The 22,829-nt window shown below is 41.0% G+C and overlaps 1 protein-coding gene across 7 annotated transcripts in view; it reads right to left on the bottom strand.

Annotated features, from left to right (window-relative positions):
- The window catches only part of enah (ENAH actin regulator), a 108,198-nt gene that overhangs the window by 54,783 nt on the left and 30,586 nt on the right, over nucleotides 1-22,829 (bottom strand). For 2 of the 7 annotated variants that reach the window (XM_046373746.1, XM_046373745.1), the window contains exons 2-3: nucleotides 3,747-3,912; nucleotides 129-306 (exon numbers count right to left, since the gene is read on the bottom strand). In XM_046373746.1, coding sequence (XP_046229702.1) covers nucleotides 129-306; nucleotides 3,747-3,912 — 344 coding nt within the window. Of the gene's footprint in view, nucleotides 1-128; nucleotides 307-3,746; nucleotides 3,913-18,718; nucleotides 19,496-22,829 lie in introns of those variants that run through there. The other 5 variants (XM_046373742.1, XM_046373743.1, XM_046373744.1 and 2 more) reach the window with 5 other exon arrangements.

Genomic DNA, 22,829 nt, shown 5'->3' with positions numbered 1-22,829 from the left:
TTAAGTACACTTTACTGTTTTAGTTAATTTTTCATTTTGCCTGTTGTTTCTCGTTTCTTGTCTGCCTTTCTACTGTCCAATGAAGGTGAAAACGTCCCCTACACACGCACAGTGACAAGCTGAACTACCTGAGTCCTGGGAGTTGAGGACCTCCAGGGCGTGCATCATGGCACTGGCAAATACATTGGCATCCTCCTTGCTGCCAAAGTTGAGGCCATAGACCTGTCGGGCATCACGCCACTGGTGGAAGGTCTGCGTGGCCTGGTTGTACTTCAGCCCCTTGGGAATGGCACAGTTTATCACCACCTAGAGTGATGAATGAGTGGAAGCAAGTGGAATGGGAAAAGGTGAAAAGAGGAAACGTCATTTAAAGGATTAGAACTGATTCATGTAACAATATCATAAACATGGCAGTTTGTTCTCAAGCACAAAAAGGCACAGTTAATATCTGCTCTCAAAGGTTCTTCTTTAGTATCACTGGTGAAGTTCATTACAGGCAGTTCACATGACATGTGAGTATTCCAGTTTCCATAACCACATCTTAGTCTGAGAACAAAGCATTGTTAGAACTCTGCCTCCGCTACCATGAAAAACAGTGCCACAGTGCTCTAAGTTTGAGCAAGTACATGTGTAGACTAACCCAGAGGATTACTGCTTCCTGTGAACATGGAATGTGATACGGATTCACTGTGTCTCCACAATTAGCTACAAACTTCACCATCACCTGCTGGATTTTAAAATATATGCAGTTTATTTCGCCAAATGCACCAGCCAGACTGGGATCTGTTTGAAAAGTGAATGGGCTCTTCCTTGGCCCGTGCTACACCCTTCCAAAAACTTTCAATAAAAATCATGTCTGTAGTTTACTGTCTGTAACAAGAAAGAAAGGTAAAACTCCAATCTCATCAGGTGGCAAAGTGACGACATAGGAATACTGTAGCCATTACGTGGTAAAAGATCATTTTTACCTGCTCGTAAATTGGCTTTATGATCCTCTCAGTCTGAGTTTAAGGTGCTTCGGATGCTCACATCAGGAATGTTTAGTGTCCTGGGTGTGAAACTGAGAGCCCCAGAAGGTGAGGGAATGTGAAAGCAGCAGATTCCTCCCTCACTGCTCTTTTGCATCATCCACATTCGGTTTGTGACTTTTCATCTGATATAGCTGAAATACCCCCAAAAACTTATGTAATGTGGTTTAATCTCTGTGTCATCTCATGTCCAAACCAACAAGGGGCTGTATCCAAAACTTTCCCCTAAGGAACCCCATGGGCAAGAGCTTATCTTTGGGGCTGTGGGTTAGTTTTCAGACAGCGCAAAGTGAAAGTGAAACTGTACTGAGATCAGTCTTCACAACGCTAAGGTTTTCTCCTGAGGCACAATAACACTTTGGCCAATAAACAGCACTTCTAGCACTAAGCCCTGTAACCAATCTGCTAGTTTATGGAAAACAAGGTCTCGCGCAGGTGCTGGAAAAATTTATTTTAACCAGGCAAGGAACAATCTGGCATCAATTTCTGCAGTTATTATACTATGTCTCCGGCAGGCGGGAAGCTGTCTTTTAGTGTTGATGGACGGAGCAATAACAACAAGCAGCCAGGGAATGTGAGAAGGACTTGATCTCATGTAACTCCAGATGCTTATTGTAGGTGGCAGTGAATAAAGCAGAGGAAATGTGCTTCTTCTGAAAGCACACAAAGAGGCAATCAGCCCATAGCTGTGAACACTAGCACAGCTCATCCAACCAGTCGCTTCCTATTCTGCTTTCTCAACACTTCCTGTATATTTCTTTCAATTTCATAGCTAGAGTTACACCACTCTCTCCCATCTTTAATTTTCTCTTGAACAGAAAAACTATTCTCAATTAGTTTTTCCACTGCTGATGGCCCACTGTCAGTGAAGGTTAACTCTTCCTGCACAGATGTTTCACAGTAAAAGCTTTCCAGTGGCACAAAGGGTATAAATGTCACCTTTCCTGTTCTGCTTTTACTGTGAAACATGGACAGGAAGTGTTGATTTATTCTTAACACTGGAGGGAAACAAAAATATTAAAAATGTATATATTGCAGCAAAGGGACTGGAGTTATTTAGTGATTAGTGAAGTTATTAAGTGTAACATGTCTTTCCAATGAACTCTTTGATGTGAGACCAATGTATTTCAGCTGTGGCCTTCATCAGGGTGAGCATTCCCCACATTATGCAGAACAGTTGTTTATAAATGCCATTTCCATGATCCTTGGAAGTAGATAGATGAAGCTGTATTAGAAATCAATGCTGTGGCTACTTACTGTTTGAATGCTAGCTTTTATTTGAGAATGTGGAAGTGCTGACCTATATTCCATCCCTCAAGTCACACAGGAAAACACAAGACAGTAAGACACAGAGGGCTGGCTGTGAGATTGATGGAGCAGTGTGTGCGGTCCCACGGGATGGAATCACTCACATGGTGTCATCACACACGCGCATGCACAAACGCACACAAGTCACGTCCTCTGGTCTTCTTCATCTGCTCAAGGATGCGATCTCTTCCGGGATTCTGCTGCGTATAAGTGGCCGTGCACGTGCTGCCACTTATGCCGCTCGTGTGTGCTTAGGAATAAGAGCTTAGCAGGATGTGCTGACACCCAGTTGATTTCAAAGAGTTGGAGAGTCAAGGTGAAAACATGTTCAGTGGAAAGTCAGGCCTTGTGTGTCTGTGTGTGTCTATGTCTGATCTGGCTACTATCATTTTTCATTTCCATTTCACTGCCCCTTCCAAAATATCTTTTGTCTCACAGTGGCAAAGTCTCAGTACAGAGTGTGAGGACACACTGCCTGTGTGTTTGAACAAGCAGATGATAATCATTTTTCTCAGAAGGCTTTGCAACTGGCTGAAAAAAATATCCTGAAATACCTCATTCACACTGTACAAAAAAAATGATTATACATATAGAATTTTGGTGCAAAAAAGGCTCAAGAAATGGAACAGAAATACACAATGACCACGACAAATTTACACACTCAAAGGCTCTTAAAGTTTGTGTCCAGCTGCATGTGATTTTTTTTAAACTGCATTACTTGCATATTAGACTGAAGCTTGGAGGTCATTATCATTTATTTACAGCCCTTTGTCAACCTGACAGCACTGAGCCCGCGCTGTCATGTTTGATATACTGTATCATTTACTTAACAGCTAGTAGCATGTGTGCACATGACCACAGAATTAATACCACAGAATTTCCTGGCTATGCACGCACATGTTGACATGCCTGGACACCTAAAAGTAAATATTCTGAAATCTGATAATGATCTGCTTTGCCACCCTCCTCTCACATCTAATAACCTTTGTGAACTCTGTGACTGGTGTGAAGCACTGTTTCTTCAACATGGTCCACATCGCCACTGGAATAGGACCATGAGGACTCTTTATTATATGTGCTATATTAAAGATGTTCAAGGTGTCAGGACTGCCAACTTTTTCCAAATAACAGAACATTTTGTCACTCATTTTGTCGTTTTGTCATATCAAAATGCAGACAATACTTTTTAAGTCTATTCTGATGTGTGCTGTAAGTGGTGGATTGTTAGCTGAAGGTATATTCATTAAGGGACATTGTAAAACAGTAGTCATTCTACTTTGATTTGTTTTTTTCCATTGTTACAATGGAGTCCAGACATCAGACCAACGGACCAGATGTAGTGAATGAATAAGGGTTCTGTGTGTGTAGAGGTATGAGGGTCAATTGCCCATACTTGTGTCATCCACTGACCTGATGATCTTGGATCTTGCGCCCCACTACACGGAAGGCATTGTTGCCCGTGTGGTGGTAGATGTGGACTCTGCTGAAGCCCGTGGAGCCGCCCGCTGGGACCCATTTCTTGTTGGCATCGTCATATACCATGACGGCGGCTCGCGCCTGGCAGATACTCTGTTCACTGCAGAGACACAAGGACAAAAGAAACCATTAAATGTCAGATACCTACAAGAACACAATGTAATTTGATGGTCAGACATGCATTTCAACTGATCATACCCATAAAAACAGCCTGCTACACTTTACTGATGTGGTCCATTGGAGCTTGTTAACTATCTTTAATTTCTCCTGTTTTTCAGTCTTTTCCTCTTTGAAGTAAACCACCTCACACTGAACATGTGTTGTATTAACGTCAGAATAGCCTGAAGGATGTTCTGAACTGCGATTATAGATCAGATGGTGATTCAACAGGTACGCAGTGAAGCCATGCGAGTGTACAAACCTTCTCTGAAATACAACACTGCTTTCATTAAAAAGGCACGCTGACATCTTTCCATAGTCAGCATGGCCAGGCACACTGCATTGCCACTGCGTTTCTCTTACCAGTAGGCTCTCCTTCACGTAATAATCAATGTTTATTAAACACAGAGTTCTGTTTTTAACCATACTCACAACCTCAACGTTCTGCCTCTCTTATGAAGTAATCAAATGTCATCAGTGCTGTGACTAATCAGTCTAAACATCTTCCCACAAACCCACAGTGCTGTCCACTCCTCAGATGAGTCCTCAACCCTACGGTTCCTGCCACATCCTTAATGACATATTAGTAATATCCCAGTTTAAACAAACAGCACGCACACAGAAGGGTGAAAAACAAAAAGTAAAAAAGAGGAATATGTGGCTTGGTAAGACTGGCTTGGATGCACCACATCAATATCGCCTTTAGCATTTTTTTCTATGGTCTACACAATGCTATGACTATGATACAAGCAGAAGGACGAGCTCATATGAGATTTAATTCAGATGATTTCAGCCCCCTGAGCACAAAACTAATGAAATCTACACCATGGGTGGCTGGCTGCATTTTGTATGTCACTACATAACTATACAGTCTTCCAAAGTGTTTAGGCATTGGAATTGATAGCTAGACACCCTAGCTGAGTGCTTCGTGTTTAAAGGGACATTCCAGCAAATTTAGCAATTTTGGTTCCTTAAGTTTGTGTGACTCACATTAGGCTGATTAGCATAAACAAATGGTGACAGAAGACACAGATATCCAGATTTTTAATCACTAATGTATGTCAAACTCAACTATACATTTCCCATGATGCCTTTTACTAGGCCATCCTTGCATAGTAATCGTCCATATCTTCCTCTATTCCTGCTCTTTGTCGTTTGTTGTGTATTTACAGTCCATCATAAGGATCATTTTCTCAGACTTTGAAAATCTCAGTTTCACAGCCTGTATTATGCTCCTCCTGACAGGTCAACTGACCTTTATGTGTAAAATTGTTAGAGAGTACCCTTTTAATGTACCATCATGTCAAAATGTTTGACATTCACGGTGGACTGACTGTAACTATGCAAGCACTGGGGTGCTGTGCAAGACAGGCTGGGTATCATGATGCAACACGAATAGCAATGCAGGGGTAATATTCTCTATACATACTGTGTTCTTTGAGTTTACATGCTCAACTTAAAGATCAATACTATGTCATGGATGAATATTTTCTTACACCGCTACCAATATGCAATACTGCCAACCTGGATACGAGTAGCTGAACAGACAGAAAGCCGGCGGTGAGAAGGAAGACTCAGAGGGAGCAGAGAGCATAAAAAATGGAGTAACTGAAGGCAAAAATTGCTTGGGGAGATGAAAAGGAGAAGTGAAGAAGTGCAAAGAGCCAGGGGGCTGAGGATGATGAGAGGAGGACATGTCTTCTTCCACTGAGACACACACCCTGTGTTTTTAAAAGTATCTGTTTCAAGGTAAGAAAAGCATGAAAATGGAGGGTCCACACGGACAAATGGAACACTTCTGTGAATGTCAAGTGTGAATGAGGCTCACACACATGCACACACACAAATACACACACAGCAGTGTGCACATGTGCCAAAGCCTTCTTAACATGCATCTCACTCTGGGTTTGAGACAACGTTCTGCTAAAAAGGCTGAATCTTCTTGAAACAGCACTGAAACATTCATCTCCTGTGTGTATTGTGGGCTCTGCAGTACAAAGGCAAATACACACACACACATCCACCTCCACACATATCCAGCTATTACAAACTCTTTCACACCTCTGCTAATGTGCTTCATTATGACAACAGAAGCTGAACCGTGTTAACACTCTGCACCGGCTGATGAACTTCCATTACGACCGAATCTCCAGGGGTTATTTTTTTGTTTGTTTGTTTTTGTTGTTTTGCTTTAACTCACAGAATTATGACATGCTGTGTTAAGAGTTAACACCTCAGCACGTATCCTACATTTAACAGAGTGGAAACAAAGCAGAGGTGATAATAGAGAGGAGAAAAAAATGAAGACAGGTATGAGTAATTCATGATGAGGATTTTTACATGGTCTACATGCAAATTAGTAAACCTCACATCTTTATTAAACCTGGCAAATTGACTAATACCCGTTTATTTTTTCACATAGGCTCTGAGCAGCAGCTACACTAGTTACATGCTGGGATTTAGTGAGGGATAAACCCACCCACATTCATGTTTTATGTGCATAATAGAGACTTCAGCTCTTATTTATGACAGACACAAATCTTCATGCTATAAATGCGTAGTATATACCACAATAAGCAGAGTCAAATTGATTCAGTAAGAAATCTGACATTTTAAAACAACACCAAAAAATGTTTCTGAAAACAGTGGCTTGATTTCTGTTTGTGCTGTTGGCTGTTGAGACCCTGATTTTTCCGGATGGTCTGCAGTTTCAGACTCAGTGACATTTTGGTAAACAAGTAAATCCATCATGCAGTGCCCCAGCACAAGGTTAAAAAAAAAGCTGTATGTGTCAGCTGGATTCTTATTTGTGTGTAAGAGAAGTGAGAGAAGTTCCTGTGCCTGTTTTATCAACCTTTTCTGCAGGACTGGGCATGAAATTCCATAGAGACATCCTTTTCCTATTTTTTTTTTTTTTTTCATTTTTGTTTAGTGTATCTCAAACCTGAGTAGGAATCCAATGGAAAGTGCACACTATTTCCAGAGAAATATTACAATATATGCGAGTACTGTCCAATATTAACAATGCCTCAGTAACTATAAGGCTTCACCTTGCTAGGTATAATATATGCTAATAGATGCAAAAAGATTTTGGATTAGTCCAGTAGATCACTTCAGGTGGCTGCCAGATTGCTGTAATCCTTGCAAGGAACTTAAAGACTCCACTTAAAGTGCTTGTTTTTTGCCACTGACGTTTTCATATCGTTACTCCAAATACCGACAACATTATGGGAAAGATACCTCTGTAGAAAGACTTTTTTGTTAAAGAGTAAATGCCTTCTTGTTTAACCAAAAACAGGTGCTATTTTGCTCTCTTAAAAGCTACCAGACTCAACTGACAAAACCAATAAGTTTACCTCACAGAACACTGGAGCTGCTAGTCTATCACTGCCTCAACTGGTTAGTTTGTGTTATTGTATGACTTCGGTGTTTTAGAGGGTTAGTTCACATCAAGCTTTGGCAGTACAGTCAGTATGATGCGACAGCCAGCATTCAATTGTTATATCTTGTCTGTGTAATTGATATAGAATCTGAAGTGTAAATCTGGATGTGGTGCAGTTACTTAAAAGGTGCTTTTATAGAACAGAGCCAGGCTTGCCATTTCCCCTCTTTTTCCTGTCTTTGAAAGCACAAACTGAACTCCTGATGGCTCCAGAGATACTGATGTACTCAGCGTACAACAGGAACAACTAAAATCTAAAAATTCTTCTACTTAATGTGAGTGATTTTACCTTGTAGAGCCTCCCTCTATGCTCTCATTTGGGGCTAAGTGGCTCTATTGATCACATGCAGCCAATCAACAAAGCACTTTAAACAATCACATCCAAGTAGTAAAAAATAATGACTGCAAGGCTCCATGTTTTGTTGATTGTGGTGACTTTGGTCAGATAGGATGTCAGCATGTTCTCATACCATGAAATAAATTCAAGCCAAGGACCACTGCTAAGACCACAGTCACAAACCTTCACCACAGTCTCCCTGTGTCTCTGCAAAATGTATGTGCAATACACACATGCGCAAGTTTCCACTGTACATTTTTGTGTGCTGAATGTACTGCGGTTTGCATGTGTGTGTGCATGGTGATTATAAGCAAGCATGACTCAGCCAAAGGCCCCATTGCTTGTCTTCTTTATGACCACTGTGAACTCAAAGCCAGAGGAATCCAAAGTGTTTTGAGAGGAAGAAAAAGTGGCGAATAAAAAAAAAAAAAGACAAGAAACATGAAGAAAGAAGCATTGAAAACATAGCTATGGAGCACAGAGTAAAACAGACACAGTTGTTTACTGTTGCTGAATTACTTAGACATTCACACCCACCCCCAGTTAGATGCTGAATTCATTACTGGGAAAGAAACTGTACATTTCTCTTTGATTTACATTAATGGCAGCATCATTAACATTCCTCACTGAGGTTACTGTATATTACATGTTGGAGGATTGCCCCTTTGTCTTTGCAGTTACTTGGACTGGGACATGACGTCAGAGGCAATTGCAGTGAAGAGTTTTTCTGCTTGTTAAGTACTTGACTGGTGTAATCTAGTCTTGTTGACCCTCCTCATCTCCTTGTTAGCCTTTGCATTGAACAGTGAGCACGCAATACTGTACTTTCTGGCCATCAGTAAGTGGAATTTCTGCTTTTTTGTACGTCGGGAATCCCTGTGTTCCTCCCAAAAGGCTTTTCTAGAGTCGTACTGCTACATACAGCTCGACACATTTTAATTAATATGGACTATTACTGAGCTTTTGTACAGTATGAGGTTAGAATGTATGATGTCAAACTTATACAAGACAGATAATCTCATTTAAGATTTCAAAGATATGGCACAGCAGTCCTGTTCAGGTATCTCTCTGCCTCTAGCTCAGTCAGATGTGAACATCACTTGTTAAAAGGTCTCTAATGTGGTGGAAGGACACAGAGAGAGGAAAGAGAGAATCTGCAGATGTGACAAGAATAGGAACGGAGAATGGAATATGAGATGAGAATATTTTCATCTCCTTCATTAATGTTAATGAGGCTCCTAGTTAAGAACGGTTCCGACTTCAAAGAGGAGCAGAACAGCTCCAGGGGCTTCACCGCCATGATGTCACATCCTGCCAAGGAGAGGGTGTGGGTGTGCAACAGAGCAACGGAGCACAGCAGGGGAAAGAGGTGAGAAAGGCAGAAATATGTTTAGAATCTGTATTTCGGATAGTCCTGGAGAGCACAAAAGCAGCAACAAAACAGGAGGATCACAATCACGGCTGACTTGGCCTTTCCTGACCTTTGGGTGTTGAATTAACTTGTCACATGATGCTTGGTACGCTTCTGCCGTGAGACCAAAAGTTCCGATTACCTGCTAATTATGTAGCTATGAAAAAATTTTGATTGTACTTACTTACCACATCACTAGTACGGGTGGAAATTGTGAGTAATTTCACTGCCGATAGACCAAAGTTACATAACCAGCCAAACGACTTATCTAAGAATAGAAACAAACCAAAAAGGGGTAACTGCAATCTCATTCACTGTGTCAGCCAAACCCATGAATGATGATTTCATTTTTCCACTGTTCCTTCTGCACATGTTGTACTTGAGTGGAGAATCAGTATGTTACCTGTGCTATGTATCACAGGTTTCCTCTGAAAAATGGTCTGATCAGATGTTAGACCTTCAAAAATGTGTTTATAAAAGAGAAAAAAATGTATCTTCATCGTAAACTAAAACCTCTTTTCAATTCAGGGGTCACAACAACAACATCCATGCACTGTGCCTTTTACATAATGTTACCTTAATGACTCAATATATCATCTTAACTAAGATCATATACCATAACCTGATCGATACCTGATCTGCTTCATAAGGTGTGTATCTGAACGAGAGCCAGCTGATATATCAGCTATTTATTAGCAGATACTGGCCTATCACAGAGATATCGAAAAAGTTATCAGTATGTCAGTATTGGTGTGCATGCTATCTGATGTTTTCTTTTCTTTTTTTTTTCTTTTTTACAGATTACATTCTCTCACATACAAGACCAATCTAGCATGTCAGATCAGTGTAGTTTAGAGGAAATAAGAGATGTAGTAATCTGATAATGTAGTAATCTCAACAACAACAAAAAAACCCTTCCAATACTGTACTAGAATCTGTTGAAATGAACCAACAACATCTAACAAGCTACAGTACTGACTTCATGCAGTTCCTCATATTGCTGCCTATTCCCAGTTAAGGTAAAGCTTTTCTTTTATGGCATATACATGCAAAGCTAATTTAATTGAACTCTCAGGGGTATTTCCTGAACAGATGTACAAACTTTCCTATGAAATCACTGACACTAAACATTTTAAGCTGCTCACACTCACTCAATCAGCTGCTTCCTATTATGGTATGATTATCTCATTCATGTTTTTTTCATGTCCTCCGACAAACTGACTAAAAGGTGTATGTATTCCCAGTACACACAGTACTATGACTTTTAGGCTGCGATTAGAATAGATTAATTAGCAACTAACTCATTGCAAAGGTATTTCTTTTCTTTGAGCATCTCTCTGTCTGAATCTCTCTCCTTCAGTTGGCTCTCTGCTGCTTGACTTAAAACCTTTATCTGACAATAAACTGATGCTCTGCTCTGAATGGCCAGAGTCAGCGCTTTCCAAGCTGGGGGAGGATGATGAATCCCACAAAGCTGACACAAAACATGCATGCAGAAAAATAAAAATGTTCAAAGAAGGCTCCTCCAAGCGTGGACATGATTTCTGGAGTGGAGTCCCGGATATAAAAACGAACAATAGGGGCGGCGAGAGAGAGAGAGAGAGAGAGAGAGGTATACTGGGACTGAGGGTTGACCTGAGGGACTGATTGGACAGGAGTGCAGCTGGGTTTGGACGGAAGAAGGAGCTTCAGGACAGAGGAGCTCTGGAGAGCCTCCCGGCCACATCTGCATCCTTTCTTTTCCTCGCTCTTCAACTAAGTCGCCAATTCTCAGCTCAAACCTTCTTCTTTTTTTTTTTCTTTTTTTTTTTCCACTGAACTGATAACTTTCTGCAGCAGTGACTCGCCCTCCTGCTCCCTGCTCAGGACATTTTCTCCCTCATCTGTCTCCTTCTGCCTCCTGTCTTGCTCTTGTTCCCTTTCTCTCTCACATTAATCAGCAATCACTTATGGTATGGTGCAGAGTATGTCGAGTACTTCCAGCCCATATGGAACTAATCAGGGGCAGGCAGGGAGAGAGAGCAGAGGCCTCACAGACAAGAGAAAGTCCTTGTTAAACCACTGCCTGCAGGTATTGCGCCAATGTTTGGAAACATGATGGATTCCAAAGTGAGGTCAGGGGACCATCAGAGGTTTTCAAATAGTTTCAGATTCTTTTTCAAAAAATTGAGATTGTTCAATTTCAGCATTATTCAACAAAATATTTTAAAAAACTGTTGCCTTGATGCTGGCTTTTAAGCTCCTCAGACTTCCTAAAGCCATGCAGTTTCATAGAATATCAAAGTCCAACATAGAGTAAAGCTGAAACAGATTAATTTAACAGATTAATTTTGACTAATTTGTCTAATTTTGTTGATTATTTTTTCCATCAAGTTCAATCCCATAAAAAACAACAAGAGTGATGGTTAGGAATGGATTAATCATGTATTTATCTGCTTTAAGCTAAAGCTGGCATACCTGGCTATCTACCTTACCATTACATTGTTTCATTGTAACGCTAAGCTAGTTACAGGTTACATTGACAAAAAGCTCTGTTCACAAGCAGCGCATCCATTTGCACACTGTGGGGAAGACTCAAGTTTCTTTATTAGAGTCAGTGAAGTTTAAGGGGTCTTGTGTTAGGCCAGCTTGATACAACTAACTCAAAATGTTGGCTTAGTAAGAAATGACAAAGCAAAAGTTGTCATTTCAGCTGGCAAAGTTGTCTCCAGCTCAAGCTTTAAGTGAGAAACCTGCATCCTAACGCACTGTTTAAAAAATGACTGAATAGCGATAGCAAATTTGCCAGGTATCTCTGTTAAACACATATGTGCGGCATGAGAAAGGAAAGTCTGTGGCATAGCAAAAGTAACTAAGGAGAATAGAGTGAATGGTCAGTTACATGAAACAGAAACTCCTGAAAATGTGGAACCAGGGAATGTTTAGCAGTTGTGCTAGGACCTAAATGACACATAAATGATCAAATGAATTCTTGTTTGCCATCTTTAATTGCATTTATTCAGCACTAATATTCCAGAGGCCTTCTTGAGACCAGTCCAGTTGGACTTAATTAAGACACAAGCTGCATGTTGCAGCAAACACACACACACTGAAACTTCTATACTTTCATGATTTCTTCCTAGGCCCTCAGAGGGACACAGCAGCCTTAGCCACACAGAACATTCTGGATTCTCAGCACCACCACCGAACAAACAGAGAGAGAGGGAGAGAGAGAGAGAGGGGGCGGTGGGTGCTGCAGTGTTTACACTCTGACATGGGAGAGAGACAGACAGAAAGAGGGAGAGGTGTATGAGTGAAGAGGAGAATGTGTGCAGAAGAGGCAGAGACCAGCAGGTCACACTTCACATCATCTCTTCTACAACCAGATTGTTTTTTTCCTCCCTCTGAGATGTAAAGTCCAATAGTTTAAATATACAGATGAGTGAAAAACCAACAGGAAATGTCTTAGAAAGGTGAAGTTCTGCAGCCAACCTCCATATCAGCATAAATACTCTTTGTTGTAGACTGTCCAAGTGTGAAGAACTCTTCCAGAGCGGACAGTGTTCTTTGAGAAGATATTCCTTCATTTGGTGTTTTGACCCTACAGATATAGTTTCTTGTTCTTGGCCATTCATTGCTTTTACATTCAGATAAACTTTCTTCACTTTCATATAATGTTTGCAAATAATTGTAAAATACATTCAGAGAATTCCTAAAAGCTTTTGAAGATTTCAAAGAAACCAACAAATGATCAATGAATGATCCCTTGCTCTGATTTTATTTAAGAGACTTCAGATTCAGGAGACTCAGGAGACTTTAAATATGATCTGAAACTCTGCAATATATATTCCGAAAACTGAAATCTCAATTTGAGCCTACTGAATGATATCCGTACAAATGATGAATTCTCTTTGCCCTTTTTTTTGTTTTTTTTTTTAAATCAAACATAACCTGCAAAACTGCATCCTTCCATGAGACAAGCAGCAACGACTTCTAGCTTCAACTGTACTGAGAGATAGAATCAGAATAAAGAAACCATTCATCTAATTATTAGAGCAAGTTTTCAGTCTACAGAACTGATCCATGTCATCAATTCAAGCTGAAAGTAGTGAAGCGACAACAGTTGGTCACTGTACAACATGGGGACCAGCTATCCCACACTCCTACACTCGACTCCCCATCACCTCCTCTTTCCAACTCTGCCACCTTTTTATAGGAACTGCAAACCACGTCGTCACCCTGGCAACACAGCCGTACATGGGCAGGGTTTGTTCACTGCTAAAAAGAGAGACAGAGAGAGCGGGAAAGAGAGAAGCAGGAGTACAGACGTGTACAGGTGTGCAAATGTTCACCGTTCATTCATAAACAGCTGCTTTTCTGCATGGTGGCTACCTACTTTCTACTTTGCTAGAACACACACACACACACACACACACACACTGTATGATATGGTGGAGCCATGAGAAAATACCCTCCGCTCACAAGTCTGAGTCATCCACTCTACCAGATGGTGGGAGAGAAAGAGATGGAACAGGAGAAGGCCGGCATGTGGCATGATAGCAGTAAAAACACCTGAGGTGTGACAAAGGAGCCATCACCACTAGCAGCTATATATAACTCAGCACATCCCACAGTGAAAGTGTGTGTGTGTGTGTGTGTGTGTGTGTGTGTGTGTGACGGCCGGACACACAGGCCCTCCTCCAGCCAGATCAGTAGGTAGACACAGTAGACTAAAATCTCTCCTGAATGCTGTGTGTCTAATTACACTGTATATTTAAAGATGATGAAAGCTTACGGTTGATGTTGTCTGGACTTTAAAGAAACTCACAGGTTACAGGTTCATCCCCCACTGTGCTATACAGGACTGGATATTTTGGGGTGCCATACATTACTAGCCAACCAAATATTTCTCCTATTAGAAATGTGAATATTTGGGTCAGGTCTTTAAGATTAAAGAACTAAACACTCCTTGACTCTGGTATGTGCCACTAAAGGTAGCTGAGAATTCATTTTAACACTGCTACATCACTGCTACATTACAACATTGGTGCTTTGTAGTTCCCTAATTACTTCCCAGTCACCTAATGCAGGTCATTATGGTTTAAGACATTACTGCCAAGTAATTACCTGGACCATCAAGTGGCCTATTCAAGCAGCAGCAGCCTTGTTTAAGGATACACCGAATCCTCTTGGATTCAATTAGGCTTTGAGCAGCTCACTCAGAGAAACCATTAGCTGTCTGAAGAGGCACATCCCCAGAGGAAGGATCCACAGGTGGCTCCCCCCACCCTCTCATTGCTTTTAATGACTGTGGCCTTTTCATCGCCGTGGTAACCAGCATCATTATGATCACCCTCTGGAGAGCGGGGTGGGAATTCCCACAACAACACCGCCTGACCTTTCACTAAGTAAAATGGCACACTTTGTCAAACAGGTTACAAATAGGTCAGAAACAATGCAAAGAAAAGGTGTAAGACTCATCTGGCTGACTTTTCCTACCGTCTTATTAGTAAGAGCGGCAGGAGGAGAAAGTAGAAGTCATTTCAAGTTGAAAAGTCATCATCAAAAAGTCAAGTCATTGTGAACATCTCTTTAATTATCCTCCATGAGAAAAAAGAGGACTCATAATGAATGAGACCTATGAAACATGCAAAAGCACTAATGCCAGCTAGAAATGGAAAAAAAAACAAAAACAAAACAAAAAACAGGATGTCAAACAAACTTAAGTTTGCAAGCATCTCCTTCACATACTATAACACCTAATGGTGACGCGACCCTAACACCCTTCAGACTCACACACTGTGCATACACACCACACACAGAAGAGTGCATTGCAGGACGTTTTCAGGGTTCATAGTGCAGCCCGTGTGTTAACTGGGAGCCTGGCACATTTTACAAGAGTCAAATCACGTTCCCATTCACCCAGGGACAGGGAACACATTGACCACAGAGCAGGTCTGGACCGGACTGAGCAGCGCTCTGCTTTCACTCCTCGTATATAACCATGGAAACCAACAATTGAAGCCTTCAGATCAGCAACTGTATAAGCTTGTTTCAGCACAACAGCAGACTGAGGCCAAATGCAATTCAAAGTTCATAAAATACCTGTGAAATTTAGTCGAGTTGCCTAACATTCACCTGTGAATGGGACAAATGAGACTTGTGGAAAGCTTTGTGTGGCAAATGCTCTTATGGTGTCCTGGATAAAATGGTGCTGTTATGTGTCACCTGAAGGAAAAGCACTGCTGTAGTGTAAATAATAAAATGACTGATGGGTCAGTTCCTGTAAGCTGCTTCAGTTTTAGGGTCCTGGTACTGTGCAAGCTGGCTCACTGTCATGACTTACTGAGACACTAGAGCCATTGTTAATGCTATAAGTAACAGTGCACTCTTCCTACTATGTCAAAATGTGTTTTGTGAAAAAAACGTTGGCTGTCAAAGTCACATTTTTAAAGTGCATCAATATACAGCAAACATCAGTACGCATGAAATTACATACAAATTAGGGCTATAACTTAAGTGTTTATCTGCTTTTAATTCATAATTTACATGTTTCAATTATGAAACTGACAGCACACAAAATTTTATGAGTAGGTTTTAAAAAAGGCACTATCAATCATGTGGATAAAACTGTTATCTGGTAAGAAGACAAGTCCATGATGGTCCATGTTTAATGTGATTCATTTCGTGTCATGCCTTATGACTGTTCCACTCCAATGTAACAGCATCAACTTGGACAGGAAGAAGTTAAGCACATATCACAAGTGTAAGCACGAATGCAACTGATTCCATTATACTGAATCATAACCCCTGTACCGTGATACATAACTGATAACAGATTCTTGCATAGCCATAAATTCAAATGCAGCTTGCAAATCAAATGTTTTTAAAAAGATTTATTTCCAATTTTTAATGTTTTTAATGTTTTTCTTGTTCTATGACCATGACTATTAATGTTTTTCTTGAAATTCTTTTGTTTTCTTTTGTTTCATTGTGATTTGACTGCTTACGCAGCAACACTGTTTCTTGCTCCTTGCTTTTAATTTGAGTGTTGTTTCATCTCTGTGTGCCATTTAAATCATAAAACAAAAGCTCTTTTTTCTGAGGGAATAAAATTAACATCTTTCGTACAAATGAGTTTTCCTTAAATGTAGCCCAAGCCATTTGTGTTTAAACATTTGCAGATTATACTATGAGTGCGTGTGGAGCTCTTTTTTAATTAGATGCCACCATTTAATGGGCATCAATCACGTCTGACTCCAAGGCAGGACCAGAATAACTATTTAAACTCACCTTATCCATCAAACTAATCACAAAATTACTAAGACTTAATGAAAGAGAACACAGAGTGGTGAAACACAAGATTGCTGAGTCTTCTATTTTATCTTCCTCCCTCACTTCCCTAAGAAAAATCGAGAATGAGACGAAGACGGCGACAGTTTGCTGGATTTCTCTAACATTAAGCAGATTCGGACTTAGTCTGCCTTTGCCCTGAAGAAATAAAAGAAAATCAACTAAGAAAACAGGGTTTGAGAGTGATCATGTAGGTTTTTGTTCGAGCAGTATTTTCTATTCTAAATGCTGCTTTAGTTAAATGTACTGCAGTGCACAAGTGATGCTTCAGGGAATGTGTGTTGTTTTTCTTTTCCCACAGGGAGGTGTAGGTCAGGTACAGACCATCATCCCTGAAGCTGTGACATTCAGTGACCGGTTTCAGTACACTGAAACAGTGCTGATGCTTGCTCTGCTTGAGAACATAGGTTATCTATCTGAATGATGTCTACTCAGTCCATTAGCCATTTAGACACAATGACATGGAGTTGTTTATTTTTATTCTCTGATAAAAACTTCCCTTCACTGAATGCCAGAGGGAATCCTCCCTCCAAGTGAACAAAATATTTTGCCCACTGAGCCAAAGAAAGATGTTTTCTGACATTTTAGCAAACTGCATCCATAATTAAGCACTGTCTTCTTGCTTAACATTAAGTTACAGCTGCTAGACATAGAGGTAAGCAATGTAGCTGGCTGTATCGTCGTCAAGCCCTCAGGGAAACATGCACACAGGCAGGAGAAGGGACGAAACATCCTTCTCTCACAGGCAGAATCAACCATGATTCAATTATGAAACTGACAGCACACAAAATTTTATGAGTAGGTTTTAAAAAAGGCACTATCAATCATGTGGATGAAACTGTTATCTGGTAAGAAGACAAGTCCATGATGGTACTGTCCTGTCACTTTTCAGAACTTTGAAAGCTTAAGGACTTAATAAATGCAGCAGATTCAGATTGACTCACACATAAGGATGCTCAGCACAGAGTTGGCTTTTAGGATTATAAATGCAAGATTAAATCAAAAACAAACTTCCTATTTTATCTAAATTAAAGTCTTTGTGGCATGAACATGATTCTTTTCTTCTAAGACTAACCATCTTTAAACTACCTACAAAAACTGTCTTCATCTCAGGTTTAAGATTTAGTACTTACAATTTGAACAAAATGGGAAGAGAGTTTGTCTGAAGCCATATTTGACAGACAGATACTTAAGTTCCTTTTTGGTGCAGCAAAATGTCTCCAAATTTACAAACTCTAAGGCAAAGCAGTTTGTGTTTTGAATGATTTAATTTCAGTCAGTTATTCCAAATGAAGCTGCATTTGCAACATCTAGTTTTGGCACAATTATGTTGTCTTGCTGTTTATTTTGTAGGTTAGTCTGTTGTAACTGATGTTAGCATGCTGCTCGGCTAATGCATATATATATATTACTCCCACTGTCAAGGTTTAGCCTCATTTGATGTCAACTATATAATGAGAGTAATAGGTTGGATGAAAGTAGGCCTTACAGTTATTTCATGTTGCTTTTTGTGGAACATCGTACTGCTACGCTAGCTTGGTCAGCATTAGCTTTCTTGTTATAAAGAGGTAAATCCATGCTTTGGCTGTTGTATGTACATTTACTTGACAGACATGTCATGAAGGTAACAATACAGCTATATTAATTCACTTGGCAATAATGTGTAACTTTAACGCCCAGCACCCTGCAACAACAGCAGCTCACGCCATAAAGTCGTAGCATTAGTGTGCAGTGAGTTCACTGTTGGATCAGGTTCCTGCTGGTGTGGAGAAGTTTTTGGTTTAGAAGTAGTTATTGTGGTGATAGTTAGGCTACCAGTGCTGTTAAAGTTGGTTATTGTGATCTCCTGGTTGCAGAGATCCTCAGCTCACATGCTAATTCCTGAACAAGCTGACCAATCAGAGCTGAAGGGGGCTTTAAAGAAACAGTCAGACAGAGGGTGAATTGAGGTACTGCAGCAATGAAAAAAAAAATGAAAAAAAATGTTTTGTTTAGATATTGGAAGCATGTGAACCTATTCTAGTAGACCCCATAAATCAAAGTATGAAGCTGAGCATGAGAATAACATGGCCTCTTTAAAGTCAGTAAAACAGCTCATCAACAGAAACACTCATGACTCCTTCTCCTCTCATTGACAAACAACGAGCAACAATAAAAACAGGTTAAGGAAGAAACACAGAAGAAGCAGTAGCCACTTGAACAACTCTGTGACAGCAGGTACGTACCGGTGGATTTCCATTTTGGAAGCCAGCACACATCTCTGACTGAGGATGAAGCTGGAGGCTTTGGACTGTGGACCAGAAGACTGGATCTGCATGTCTCCACACAGCTACTGCCCCCCTTCCTGCTGAACTAACCCAGCCAGCCTCACTCCTCTTCCCTCTCCTCTCCTACCAGCCTTCCCCTTCCTAAGCTCCCCTGTCTGAGGGTCTCCCCTCGCTTCCGCTCCGTCACTATAGCCAAGCTAATCTCTCTGCTTTCTCTCCCTCTCTACTGAACAGCTTTCTTCATCATCCAAAGCACAGTGTCAGTCACCCCGTCCCACCCCTAGCCTCCCACCTCCTCTGCTCAAAGCCCCAGTATCAGGGTGATTCCTTCCTTATTCATATGTGCGAAGTTAACGAGTCAGCCAGCGAGAACGGGAGCTATGCAGGCAGCCAGCTGTGTTTTTTCCCATGGCAGCTGTAGCAGCCAGAAAATACGCCACACACGGTTCAATCCTGGATTCTCAGCAGGGGTATCCAGGCAACAGGCTCCTGATCCTGCGCTCCGTGGCGGAGGCTGTTGGGGAGATGTTAGGGGGGAAATCACCGCGGTGGTATCACATAGCCCAGCTGAGCTAAGCTAAGGAGGGCTGGGGGGGATGTTCCTTCTCTTCTATTGCTCTCTGTCACTTTTCTTCCTCACGCCTGGCTCCCTCTGCTACATCCATCCCATACCTTTTGTCTCTCACTTGATCTCTCCCTCTTTCATCTGCCCGTGGCTCCCTCCTTTCCTTCTCTCCCAGCTCCGTGCTCTGCTTTTATCTCTGTGAGTCTCCACGCGCTCACACTCTCTCTATTTCGACCACACACCCACCCAACTCATCTCTCTCACTCTCTCCAAAATAAATATGCTAAAGAGAGTTTGATAAAAAAAAAAAGAAAAAAAAAAGAAAAAAAGAGCAGCCAGAATTAGTGATGTTTGGTGGCACTGGAACGAGGATTAGTCGAGTGTCTGACAAACACGCAGTCCTGACAGGAGGGATTCTCCTTTTCACTGCACACCAACACTCTCAGCAACACTGCGATGCTTTACATCCGCTGTTGAAATATGGTGCATCTGTGTGCAGCATATTGAAGGCCTGTCTCTGTGAGATTACACTTTAATTAATTTTCATTCTTTCCATTTCAGCTGTAATCAATTGGCAATGTACTGAAGAAAAACATAAGCCTGAATGGAGTCAATAATGAACTCTAACGTTATGGGGCTACCCAACAATATGCACATATTTATTCACATCATTATCTTTACTACTGGTCCATGTAAAATCATGACCAAAAGCACTGTTATAATATCTGATATCTTTACGCAATGGCATGTTTAGAAGGTGCTTGAAAATGACTTAATTACTGTAGTGATGAAGATAGATGCGGGCCCTTTTCTGAAATTACATTTTTTTGGACACTTATGCCTTTAATGGATAGAATAGTCAGAGAGAGTGACCGGAAATGGGGGTTGAGAAAGAGGGGAAGACATGCAGCAAAGGTCCACAGGTCAGACTGGAACACGGGATGCTGCTATGAAGGAGATTTCAAGTTTCTGTAGATGGGACAAGCGCAGTAATTCACTATGCCACCCCAAAATCAAAGACTTTTATAACCATAGCTGGTGATGACAAGCTCTAGAGGTAAGGGTAACCCTTTCCTTGCCTGCATTGGTTGTCACATTTCTGACTGCAATGCTCTTGATTTCCAATGTTCTGAACACAATATGTGGACAATGTGTATAGTTTAACAAGGCCAGCAGAGAGGAAAGTGGTCTCCAGTTTAATTATCTATGTCAGTGTATATCAATCAATAATCAAATTAATAGCTCTGAATGGTGTCTTCCCTTACTCTTAGCAAGCAGCTTGTGAAAAATAAGGTGCACAAAGGGAAGTCAGCCTCATGTGTTTGTGTCAGACATACACATGTTTAATCTGTCAACAAAAGCACAGATCTAAACTGAGTCCTTTTGTTATTTTAGTAAATAACAGAAACCTTAAAATTTCCAGTAACAAATACCAACAGCTGAATCAGAAGGGATTCAATAAGCAGATTATTGGTTTAACAGTCGAGACGATGCTAGTCAACCCTAACGCTATGCCTCGAGACTAAAACAACATAGTACCGCAGCAGTTTGTCAGCTACAACGGTCCAAGGTATAAATCCCAATTGTTGGTTAGGTTCAGTGCAACCACTTTGGTCAAGGTCAGGCAATGGTTTTTTTCATTTCGTGAAACAGTCAAAACATTGAATCCGCAGGATTCCCATTGGTCTAAGTTAGGAAGTTAGGACAGCGATCACAGACTCATAAATAGAGTGTCGGCACAGCACGAAATGTTAGACCATGCCTTATGATCCTTTGTACTGAACATTATACAAAATATCATTCTACAAATAAACCACATCACAAGCTTTATTATATTTAGACAGTTCAGGACAGGTTTGGTACTCATTTCACAGCTCAGTTGGGGGCAGCTGTCACTGACAAAGGATCAACATGTTGAACATGTTTTTTCCAGGGTTTCAATTAAACTTGACTCACCCTGAAGGCTACAAGGTTTGATGTAATTACTTACTACTGCTGAAAATAAAAGGAAGGGCTTTTTTTCCCTCTCTGTTCACATTGGATGTTGGTTTGACAGGCATGAAATCACACCACAATAAGGCAGCACTTTTCTATCAGCATGTGTAAGGGCTGCCAATGTGCTGTGTTTTCAGGGTAGGGCAGAGAACACAGCAAACATAGGAGAGGGTTATGACACACACACACACACACACACACACACACACACACACAAATACACAAATACACAGTGAGGGACAGACAGGGCTGCGAGGGAAGACTGTACCAAACTCTCGAGGTTGGAACAACAAGGGCTCGAGGAGAGATTTGTGCCTTTGTTCAGCACATTAACGTACACGCTGATGCTCTCAGCCAACACTGTGCTTAACTAGAGCTTCAACACCACACATTACCGACTGACACATGTGCATCTACACACACAAATACTTTGTGTTGTTGCTCAAATTATCATCATATATATTAGAGATAATAGATACACCATTAACAGTTTTGCAGTAGTGGAAGATCAGCTGGTTCGCCTCCATGTTTTACCATCATTCAGAGATAAATGATTGCATATGATTATGTACAATTACTGCTGTAGTCCTAGACAAGAGCTGCCACCTTAACAGACAAAACTATTAAAATGACTTTTTAAAAGCAGGGAGAGAAGCGGTGTGTGCCCCCGGGAACAGGCTGTGACGGATGAAAGGTCTGCGACAAGAGAGAGCAGTTTGTCACACTTGGGTTAAGCACACAGTCAAAAGCTGTCGAAACACTGCACACACATCAAGAGCTATTAGAATCAATTAGAGGGAGAGGACGACAAAGAGGGATGAGGATGAGAAGGGAAAATGAGAGAGCGGCGTGAGGCACCTGTAACAAGCTCCTGCCTCTTTTAGCAGCACAGATGATGCGAGGGAGGAGAGGAGGAAGAGGGGGCAAGGAGGGAGGGAGAGGAGACGCGTTGTAGAGGCCGGAAAAGCGGAGACAGAAGGAGGCAGGGAGCGCTCAGTCATCAGATATTTCCATCATGATGGCCATTATAGATGTATAAGTGCTTAATTGGTGTCAAGTCTTAAGAAACTTTTAAACTTGGCTTTGTAATATCCAACAAACAGAAGTGTGACTGATGAGCACAGGCTACGGTGACTTTGCTCAAACTTATGACATATGTATCTTAGCATATAAGAAAATAATTACCATTTAAGAATGTACGCTACCATGTTAATGATGCTCAGTTAACGATGAATTGAATGAGTTACGGTACAGTTACAGTAGGCAGGAATGTGCCCTTAACCATAGAGTAATCACATACATACGATTTGCTAAACATACTATAAACATTTGACTACGCTGTACAATGTAAAGACGAAACTCATACCCAAGAGACACAGGAAGAGGTGAAGAGATGAGAGGAGGATGTATAAAGAAGAGAGAAAGGGTGCATGTAGAAGAAACAGATGGAAGTGAGTAGCGAGATGTCTTCTTTCTCCTGTCATTTTATTTTAGTGCATTTACGTTTAT

Source organism: Scatophagus argus, chromosome 19 (genome assembly GCF_020382885.2).
Source record: "Scatophagus argus isolate fScaArg1 chromosome 19, fScaArg1.pri, whole genome shotgun sequence".
Taxonomy (NCBI): Eukaryota; Metazoa; Chordata; class Actinopteri; family Scatophagidae; genus Scatophagus; species Scatophagus argus.
Note: the sequence above shows the minus strand (reverse complement) of the source record. Positions and strands in the feature narration are given on the sequence as shown.